At 53.3% G+C, this 9,930-nt stretch overlaps 1 protein-coding gene across 1 annotated transcript in view; it reads right to left on the reverse strand.

The window, feature by feature from the left end:
* Positions 1 to 1,998: 1,998 nt before the first annotated feature.
* LOC109294787 (mucosa-associated lymphoid tissue lymphoma translocation protein 1-like) overlaps positions 1,999 to 9,930 on the reverse strand; it is a 33,158-nt gene continuing 25,226 nt past the window's right edge. The window contains exons 11-17 of the mRNA XM_019513253.1: positions 7,401 to 7,578; positions 6,858 to 6,932; positions 5,531 to 5,658; positions 5,285 to 5,434; positions 4,686 to 4,843; positions 3,377 to 3,511; positions 1,999 to 2,881 (exon numbers count right to left, since the gene is read on the reverse strand). Of these exons, the coding sequence (XP_019368798.1) occupies positions 2,516 to 2,881; positions 3,377 to 3,511; positions 4,686 to 4,843; positions 5,285 to 5,434; positions 5,531 to 5,658; positions 6,858 to 6,932; positions 7,401 to 7,578 (1,190 nt within the window). The 3' untranslated portion in view covers positions 1,999 to 2,515. The remainder of the gene's footprint in view (positions 2,882 to 3,376; positions 3,512 to 4,685; positions 4,844 to 5,284; positions 5,435 to 5,530; positions 5,659 to 6,857; positions 6,933 to 7,400; positions 7,579 to 9,930) is intronic.

The following is a 9,930-nucleotide window of genomic DNA, read 5'->3' on the forward strand; positions in this document are numbered from 1 at the left end:
GGCTCTTAGCTAGTCCAAGTCACAGTAACTGTTCCTGTGCAGCTAGCTACTTATCTACTAGAGCAGGTCAGACATTTTCCAGTTGGGGGAAAATCTCTCTTCCCTCACTCTGTCCTTGATGGGGGGAAAAGCTGATAAAATACAATGAAAAACTTTGAAACAACTGAAAACACTTATTGTTCAACTATGCTTCCTTTTTTTTCCCCAGCCACTGTCCTTTGCAGCTCTTGATTGCCCCATTCCCTGTCCCTCCCAACAGGTGACCCACCGAGCTGAGGGCTCCAGGCATTACTGCAGCGGCGGGGGCAGCAGGGCTGGGCTCCGTGAGCAGCCGAGCGCTAATGCTTCTCCAGGTCTTGGGGTCTTGGATTTTGGTTCACTCATGAAAGCCACATGGAGGCACTTCCCTCCAGCCCCAGAGCAGCCTCATTTTCCTGCCCTGGCTCCCTGTAATCCACCCCCTTTGGAATCATCCTCTAATCTGATTATTTCTCTCCATTTCCCCTGTGCCCGAATTAACCTGATTGCAACAACAGCAACACCTTGTGTGCAGCTGATCTCAGCAGCAGACGGGCCTTCGGACAGAGTTGCTGGGATGAACTGCATCTTGCAAACCATCAGGGGCTTGGCAGCACACAACCCTGCAGGGCCACTGGTCCCATGGCCAGGGCTGCCAGTGCCTGCAGAGAAGAGGTTGCTGGCTGGCAGCAGGCAGCGCTGAAAAGGCAGGGCTGGCTGGCACCAGGTACAGCAGGCCGGGAGGCTGGCGTGGGCAGGTGTGGGGCTGGTTGGTGGCAGGATCTCAGTGGCGATCAGTCCTCAGGACAGGTGGGGATGGAGGGGCCAGCACCCTCTGTCCTGCTTTGTCCCTGTAATCTTCCTGCCGATTTGGGGTATGCTCATATTTGCATGACTGTAACAGCTTGGTTTCCTTCTGCCCAGCTGCCAAGGACACTGCAGCCTCCTTAATGCTCTTGCCTAAGTCCCTGAGTGTCTGGAAGTAGATTTATGTTCCTTAGCTGCAGCAACAGCTCTGACACGGACCCCACTGTGGCTTTCAGGGCATCCCAGGATACACCGGGCCCACAGAGCTCATTAAAGGGCTTGTTCCCTTGGAGACTTCCCTTTGCTCTGCTCCTGGGTGTATCATGGTTAGAGAGCATGACACTGGTGCAGCATAGCACCAACATGTTGTTGTATCAGGCGGGGAGATGGAGCAGTGTTTTGTCATCCCCCAGGTGGTTCAGACAAGGGTAAGTACCAGAGAGGCAACATTACCCTGACTTGGCAGGGAAGAGTCTTCCTTAATGAGGAGTGGGGAGTCCTGGGCCTGGGCCTGCCAGCCAAGAGGATGACTGCCCAGCAGGCAAGCAGCCCCAACAGGGGCAGTAGTATGGTCACTGCCCTCCAGAGCTGCTGAAAATCTTAGGGCACATAACTCGTTGGATAAAAAATGCAGTTTGGGGGCAAAGCCAGCCACTGAGCGCAGTCCTGGCTGGTATAGATCTGGGACCAGTTTTTAAAGAGAGATGGGAAAAAGTCCCAAAGCTTCATTTCAGCATTTCTGCAATGGAAGGTTTTCAGTCATTTGTTTTAAAGGAATGGCTCCTGTTTAGGAACGTGCCTTAACTGAATCAAGAAAGAGCTAAAATTGACTAAAACCCCCAGTATGAAATTCTTTGGTGACACCTACCCCCGCTTCTAGTTTTTGGCCAGCCCTGCTAGCCACAGCAAGGGGACCTCAAGCTACACACTTAGAGGGGAAGCGCTCTGGGCCCTGGTTCCAGTCTACTAAGCCAGTGTTTCCCAACCTTTTCCAACCCAAGGCATGCTTACATTAATAAACATTTTCTGCAGCACACCTGTTAAGGCTTTCGCCATCCTTACACCTATTGTAGCTCATTGCGGCACACCTGTTCATTTAGGATGGCACACTGGTTGGGAAACACTGCCCTAAGCCATGCAGGCCCTGTTTCCACGCAGAAGGCCCAGCTGTTGTTTTATAGAAGGTTGTACCTTTATTTTCTCTATGAGCTACATGTAGCTCCCTGTGACCGCCATACAGAGGAGCCTGTATGGGGACTGCTGCTACGGACACAGCATTCTCTCTTTAATACCTTGCGTGGGCCAGCAGAAAGTCCTGGGCATGAGGCAGGGTGCAGGTCTCTGGCCTGTGCCAGGTAGGTCAACCTACATGGTCACTGCCAGGCTTTCCAGTCCTCAGACACAAATCCAGAGGCTTCTTTCTTGGGCAGCTCCATGGTTGTGCCAATGGCCTGAGCAAGAGGTTTTTAAGACCCAGATAGATAAAATCATGGCTGGGATGATCTAGTTGGTCCTACTTTGAGCAGGGGGTTGAACTCGATGTCCTCCTGAGGTCCCTTCCAATCCTTATTTTCAATGAAGAGGCCCAGGGCCTGGCTCTGTTCCAATGTTCAGGGGAAGGATCCAGCGTGTAGCTCTGTCCTCACTTAGATGGAGAGGCTGAGGTGACCCTTCGGCCAAATGGCAAGATCTACACAGAATTAGAGGCTGGGAACTCAGGACTCAGGTTCTCCTCTGGGGTGTTCACCCACTGGGTGTCATCGCCACACCAGCTGCCAACATGGGAGCCAGAAGGGAGACTCCTGCAGGTATCAGAAGCAGCCGGCGACTGTGAGGTCTCCCCAGTGCTTTGGAAAGAGCCAGTAAAGACATCTGCACACACATCCATGCCAACCAGTGGAGAGTGGGCACTGGCGAAGGCCCCTGGCCCATCACTGACACAGAGGTTGAGCTTTGCAATCAGCGGCTTCCCAATATTTACTGACTGGCTCTCCTCAATAAAGTCATCAATTCCTTGGTATTGGTACTGCAGGCAAATGGTGAAGGTCAGTTCCTTCTGCAAGGGCACCAAGAGCAGTGGTTAGTGTCCAGGAACATGATAAGAAGTGCAACAGCTTTCAATGCCAGACACACATTGCCTACTGTCCTCCCAAAACCACTCTCCCCAGCAGTGCTGCCTGGAGAGTCTGCCTCCAGCCATGCAGTATTAACACCATCCCCAGGAGTCCTATGGAGAAGGCACAGGACGCTAGGCCCTGGTTTGGCCACAGACCCTGGGTGTTCCTGGGCCAAAGCACAGCCTAGACATGTTGAATCTGTAGTGACTAGGTGAGAAGGGATGAGCACCTCCCGACAGGGTGCTTCTGACCCCTGGATCAAAACCCTAATGCCCAGGAGGCAGCAGAGACACCAGGGTTCGCATTGTCCCTCCTTCAGTTCTTGCTGTCTTCTGGCCTTGCAGTGATGGCAGAATGAGCTGGATCTCTTCCACCTCACTCATGGCCAGCAGCATGGGGGGGACCCGTACCCTCAGCGCCACGGCAACACTTACTTTCAGCTTCTGCAGGCCACAGAGCCGGCTGTAGAGGCAGCAGTCTGGGAAGTGGGTGCTTGAGGCCTGGGGGAGAGTGCTCCCCACCTCCTCTGGGCTCTCCTTGTTGGTGAACTTCAAATCCACATCCAGCTCCTGTCCCAGACAGCATGGTCAGTAGTTGGGGTGGGGAAGGCTACCTCGAGGGCACAGCCCAGCATAGCCAAGCCTGAGGGAGTCTCTGCCCTGCACTGCAGCTCTGCCCATCAAACCTACCCAAATCATGGGGGGCGATTCAAATCTGGGACCTGCCACTTTGTCTCCTGCTGTTAGAGCCTTTGATGTCACACTCTCCCATAGTGGGGGATAGGCTGAACCTGGCTGGCTTTAGGGGGTTTAACCAACATCATTTGGCATAGCTGGGGGAGATGATTAACCTCCTTTGTGGAAGCAGCTGGCTGAAAGCAAACAGACCCCAAGCCAAAAACACAAGGCCTTTGCTTCCTCCGAACAGAGGAGGAGGAAGAGGGGCTTTGCTGAGTATTGTTTGAAGACAGGGAGTGGAGGCGAGACAGCCCTGGTGGAGACGTACAAACAGGTCCGTAGCAGAAGGGGAGCCGGGGAAGGCGACACGGGGCAGAACCATCCCATGCTGCCAAGGCAGTAGCTGGGAGTTGTACCTGCTCTGCCAGGACTGGGGCTAATGGAAGGGGAAATGTCTTTGTGCCATCTCCTTGCTTGAATCCTCCCCCCGCGCTCCAGACTGGTGGGATCTCACCAGTCCACCCCAGAGAGGGGCTGAGTGAGACAACAGCGGTGCCCAGCCAGAGCAGTGATTCCCAACCAGGGTGTTGCAGCAACTTGGGATGCCAGGAAATCCTTTTGAGGGCGTTGCACAATATTAGCACTGTTAGACACCTGCACAACTGATAAGATAAGCCCAGAGATTTCAAAAAGTGTCCAAACCACTCTGACTCCCTGTGTGGTAGGACAGAAGAATTGCTCTATTATGTTTCCATAGCCAAAAAATGAGTGAAAGCTAAGAGCTGGTATTTTTCTGGGGGGCCCTTGAGTCTAACAAGGGGGAGCCTTGGGTCTAAAAGGATTGAGAATCCCTGAGCTAAAGCTTCCTTAACAAGGGAATGCAGGTTTTGCTGCTTGGGTCCACTCTACTCACCTGTAACAACAGGAAACGTGCCTCCGTGGGAACAGGGCTAGGCTTGGGCCGGTGCTTGCACAGAGCTCAAGGGCCCCTATTGCTCCCAGAGAGCTGAAAGTCAACCCTACGCTTATCCAGAGCCAGATCTCTGGGCTAACCAGGGTCTCTCACCTCCGGGATGTCCGTAAGCTTTGCCTCACACCTTGTGATCTCTTTCGGTGTCACCACTATGTGCGTGTAGATGATCAAGATGTTGGAGAACTCGGCAGCAAAGCCCAGCTGCACTCTGACCCCGCAGTCAAACTGAAGGTATCGGCTTTCTGGGAGGACTGCGAACAAAAGGGAGCGATGCTCAAAGAGGGGGTCACATCTGCCACCTACCGGACTAGGAACTACTCACAGGCTCTCATGGCCCTGTCCTACTGAGCTGGTTCCTGGGGATGCTCCTGCAGCTCGTGGGCTGGGGCCGCATTTCCAAAGCAGAAGAGTGCTTGGTCTTGTAGGTGCAAGACTCTGCTTTGCTGCACCCATTTGCCTTCCTAGCAGTGCCCGCTCTTAACGGGGCGGGCCAGAGCAGGCAACCTAGCCGTGGAGGCCTCCTCGGGCTCACACCAGTCCCTGGGGACTCTCCTATTAGTGTCTGGCATGACCCCGAGCAAGCCGACCTCCCACTCCCATCCAAGGGCCTTGCCTAGGTGCTCTGGCTCAAGGACAGGCTTCTCAGTGTCTGCTTCTGCCCCCTCCCACTTTGGAGGAGCCCAGACACTCACCGTGAGCCTTGACCCATTGCAAGTTCCTAACAGAGACTTCCTCCGGGCCCTCAGATGGCTTAATTGGATCGGTGAGGGCTCGTCTCTCACATAAGTTGCTCCGTAGCTCCAGCGCCTGCCGGCCCTTGGTGATCTCTAAGGTTCCCATGTCTGAAAGACACAAGCAAGGTTGGGGAAACACCTCTGGCATGGCAGGGAGTCCAGGATCTGTGGGGAGCCTTGAGCTGTGCTTCCAGATGAACTCACCTTCAGCCACCTTGTCTAGCAGCACTGTGATCTTCTCATCCTCCAGCAGCCACCTCTTCAGGAAGCTGACAAAGATCCCATTGGAGAGCTCTCCCTGGCTGAGCTCATAGGCCTCTGCATCCGCACATCTAGGAGAGGGCACCCAAGGAGGCTAAAGCCACTGGGACTCCATCAGTGGGTTGAACCCTCTTGACTCCTGACCGCTTCCTTCCTTGGCCCTTTCCTTTAGAGGTTTGCAGCAAAGATAACTCGGGGACTTTTCTCCTATGAAGCCTACTTCAACCTTAGCGAGACCTGGGAAAGCTTCTGCTGCAGGAGGAAGGCTCAGGCTCCCAATGGCAGAGAGCAGCCTGGAGCTGTCTCATACTGGGGAGAGGCCCAAGCCCGGAGCCCCTGGTAGTGCAGGTTTGGGTCTGGAACCGAGCCCTGGGGCTTGGTTCTTCCATGACAGCCAAATAGCTGAGAATTTGGGTTGGGTCCTGCTGTGTTTTAAGCCTGGAGTTTTCAAAGGGAGTTTAGAGCCTAACCCCCTTGTATTCCAGTGGGACTAGGTGCCCAGCACCCTTGGGCTTCTTTCAGAAGCCCGGCCCCAGGCTTTCTTTTCTCCCCTAGGCCTGTTTGGGGTGAAATTCGTCCCACTTTTCTTCTGCTTTGGCCTTCTCATTGTACAGGTCCCTCCCGTGCGGCCTCCGCAGGGCTGACAGGCACAGAGACCTCCAGAGCAGCCTGTTCTCAGCTGTGCTGCCCCTGGCAGAGAAGCAGGTGGCAGCCCCACGACATCTTGCTGGTTCAAGGGAGGGTGGAAGGGGCTTTGGCTTGGGATAAGAAAGCTGGACCAATATAAATAGCTCCAACAGCTGGAGGAGACACACAGCATAGAGCAGCACTTTTCGAACTGTGTTCTGTGGCCACCGGTGGTCTGCAAACATAAGGTGAGCAGTTCACAGGTCGTACGGGCCCCGTGAGCCTTGAGAGTGTTTCCAGCTTAGGGACAGGGTTGCAGGACGGGCTGGAGAAATTATGAGGGCAGACAGCTGTTGCTTGGATGGAGCCCAGGACTGAGAGGCAGGGCTTTGGGGCCTCTGTCCACCCCTGCATGGGATGTCCATGGAGCCTCCAGAATGCCAGCTCCTCCGGCCAGACCTCAGCTCCCCTCCTCTGCCACCTCCAAGAGGTGAGGACCTCAGGTCCCCATAACAGGCACCGCACCAGGCCCTGATCAACCCCCTGGCCATGCCCATTCCACTCTGCAACTGCGGGACACTGAAGAGCGAGCCGGGGCAGTGAGTGTCCCCGTGGGCAGCAGGAGGCACCAGCCGATACGTACGTGGCATAGCCAAACACAATGTTGGCCGTGACCTGCAGCGCTCCCACCTGCGGGATGATGTCGTCATTCAGGTTCCTGGGGGGAAATGGAAGCAGCATGAAACGTCCCTGCAGTTCCCAGTGCAGCGCCCTTTGCCATAATACGGGGCCTCCATTTGAACCGGTGCCCCTGGATCTCTATCAAGAGCATTGGCTTTGGGGCTGCTGCCAGCTGCCTGAGCAATGTGGGGAGGGAGGGGGGCTCTGCTTGGAGGCTGACTGGTGTCACCATCAAATGTCCCTCTAACATCTCTCACTCCAGCCTGCAGATTCCCTGGCATTTGTTACACCCAAACCAGTGCTGTCCTGGGTACTCTGGGCAGGGGGAAAAGGGACTGTGACCCAAACCTCACTCTGCAGCATCCATGTAAGGATACATCTCCCTGCATCCACACATGTACAGCAGTATGTCCCTGCCACGTGAGAGCATCAGCCTTCCCCCACCTCCTCCCCAAGGGCAGAGACCCCTGCCGCTGCCAGCTCGCGGGCTCCGGTGCCCACTCACCTCTTGCGGCACATGTCCAGCAGGAAGATGTTGAGGCCAGTTTGTCGCTGCTGCATGCTCTGCAGCACGCTCTGCACACACAGGCAGTGCTCCGATGTGTAGGATCCCGGCGCATCTATAGGGACCATGAAGCTGTTCCCAAAGTTCTCGTAGCCATGGCCGGCGTAGTAGAGCAAGCCTGGAGGGCAGGGAGCACATCACATCAGGAAGAGCTCTCCCGGCTGTTGCCTTTATCTCCGACTCTCCTCCCTGCTGTCCCCATGTCCATCCGGCCAGCCTGCAGGGAACTCTGGCAGCCTGCTGTGCCCAGTATGTAGTCAGAAATCCAGCTCAAATTCTCTTTTCCTCCTTCTCAGCCTTGCTCCTGTCTGACCTAAGCCCTCCCGCACACTGTTCACCTGCACTGGTCACTTGGGGCTGCCGTTCCCTCCCCTCCTGCATGCACCGAGACCCTGTGAAATGAGAAGCACATGCAGGACTTGTCACAGCCCTTCTGCTGCTAGGATCTTCTTCCTGGATCCATGCCCTGACTATACCACCCCACTGGCTCCTTCTCTTTTAGTGCCTTGGTACAGATGTGCCCTTTGTTACCATTTAGCCGAGACCTACTGATCCAGCCTGTCCTCCCAAGGCCATCTCCTCCCTTTGTTCAGCACACGTACAACCTCCAGGCTCCCATTTTCCACTCCACCCATTTTCCTGTACCCTCACGTTACGTGGGAGAAAAGCTCCCTGTCACAATCTGAAAGCCACCTCCTTGCCCATCCTCGAGTTCCCACGCTGCGGCAGTTTCCTGTAGGCACCCTGGTAACAGGAAGAGGAGCCATGACCACTGCACCGGCCAGACTAAGGGCTTGGACAGATATGATTATACCTGTGTATTAGCATTTCACTAGTATAAAAATGTAGTGGACAGACAACACTAGCCCCTAAACCAGGGGCAGGCAATTATTTTGGGCAGAGGGCCGCTGACTGAGTTTTGGCAAGCTATCAAGAGCCACATGACAGGTAGCCAGGGGCAGAAAAATGTTAATTTTCTAAAATTTTTAGGGACCCCACAGGCCAGATAGAATGGCCTGGTGGGCCACATCTGGCAGGCGGGTCGCATTTTGCCCACCCCTGCCCTAAACCATGGCAGCTTTGTTCAAGTTAGTGTGCAATTACCCCCAAAAGGGTTGTGATAAAACTCTACTGATGTAAATTATACTGGTTTAGGTTTGTCTGTCCACAACCATGTGGAGGTAGCTGTTTGCTTAGGGCAAACAAGCTATTACCTGTTTCTTCACCCTTTACTGGTGAGGAACAGTTTTAGCTGCTTATTGCATGAACTCTGAGTAGCTGCAGGTCTGTCTGTTCCTAATCCCAGTGTAATTTATATCATCTCTGCGTTCATCCATTCCCTAAGAAATATACATTTCCTATTATTTGTATTACCCTGTCACTTCTCCACAACACACACACACACACACTCCTCATTGGAAGAACTTGCAAGGAACCTGCAGGTTGGAACAGGAGGGATAGTTTGGAGAGTGACACTGGTGCTTGGGAACTGTGCAGACAGATGTGAGCACCTAGTGTGGCTGCAAACAATGTTTTTAATAAAGATTCAGTTGCTCGAGTCCAAATGGAGTCCCTTGATTATTGCACAGGGCTCTGTGCTTGAAACATGGTGTCAGCGCCTGAGAACAACAGCAAAGAGAGAAAAGTGTGTGTGATTCAAAGCATCACTTATGCAGCAAAGAGAGCAGGCAGCATGGAGGGGCTCAGACCCCCTGTGCATTTGGGTTTTCAGTCAAAGTACCTAACTGTAGCATGAAAATATTGCATCATTGGGATAAAGGGCAGAAAAGCAAGCGCAACATTTTTCCTGGAAGGGCCCAATGCATTAAAGCAGCTGAGGAAGGCTTTTGATGAGAAAAAGAGAAACTGGAAAGATACTGCTTGTTTACCCAGAATGGGGATCTAGAAGAAGGAATAGATAATTATGTTACAGAACTGAGGACGCTGGCGTCCGTGTGTCCTTTTGGGAACATAACAGATTCCCTTATTGGAGACAGAAGTAGTTGGGGGACATCTGATCCTAAGCTAAGGAAGAGATTGCTAAGAGAGGCAGATCTGACTCTGGAGAAATGCCTTGAAATATCAAGAGCAGATGAAATATCTAAAGAAAGAAGCAAAACAATAATTGGTGCAGACCCAAGACATGGGGTCAATTTAAAGGAACCCAAGAGATGCAACAAAGATCGGCCAACTGAGAATGCAGTGCTAGGCTCCAGTATTGGTACTGCGGAAAGCAGCATGAAAGGCAGAAAGTGTAATATCCAGATTATGGGCAAAAATGCCTGAGCTGCCTTTTTGTGTCTCCACAGTCCTGGGGGAAATAAAGCAACAGTACACTCAGCAGGAAAGGAGAGTGAGATGTTTTATAAGGCAGATGAGTGACTTTAGCAGATCCAACTACTCTGAATATACATGCCGTGCAGAAGAAAGCTACTACACAGCCATCTGCCATATTTGCGGCTATTTTAGT

Source organism: Gavialis gangeticus, unplaced genomic scaffold (genome assembly GCF_001723915.1).
Source record: "Gavialis gangeticus isolate Ggan-Ray unplaced genomic scaffold, GavGan_comp1, whole genome shotgun sequence".
In the NCBI taxonomy this organism is placed as follows: Eukaryota; Metazoa; Chordata; order Crocodylia; family Gavialidae; genus Gavialis; species Gavialis gangeticus.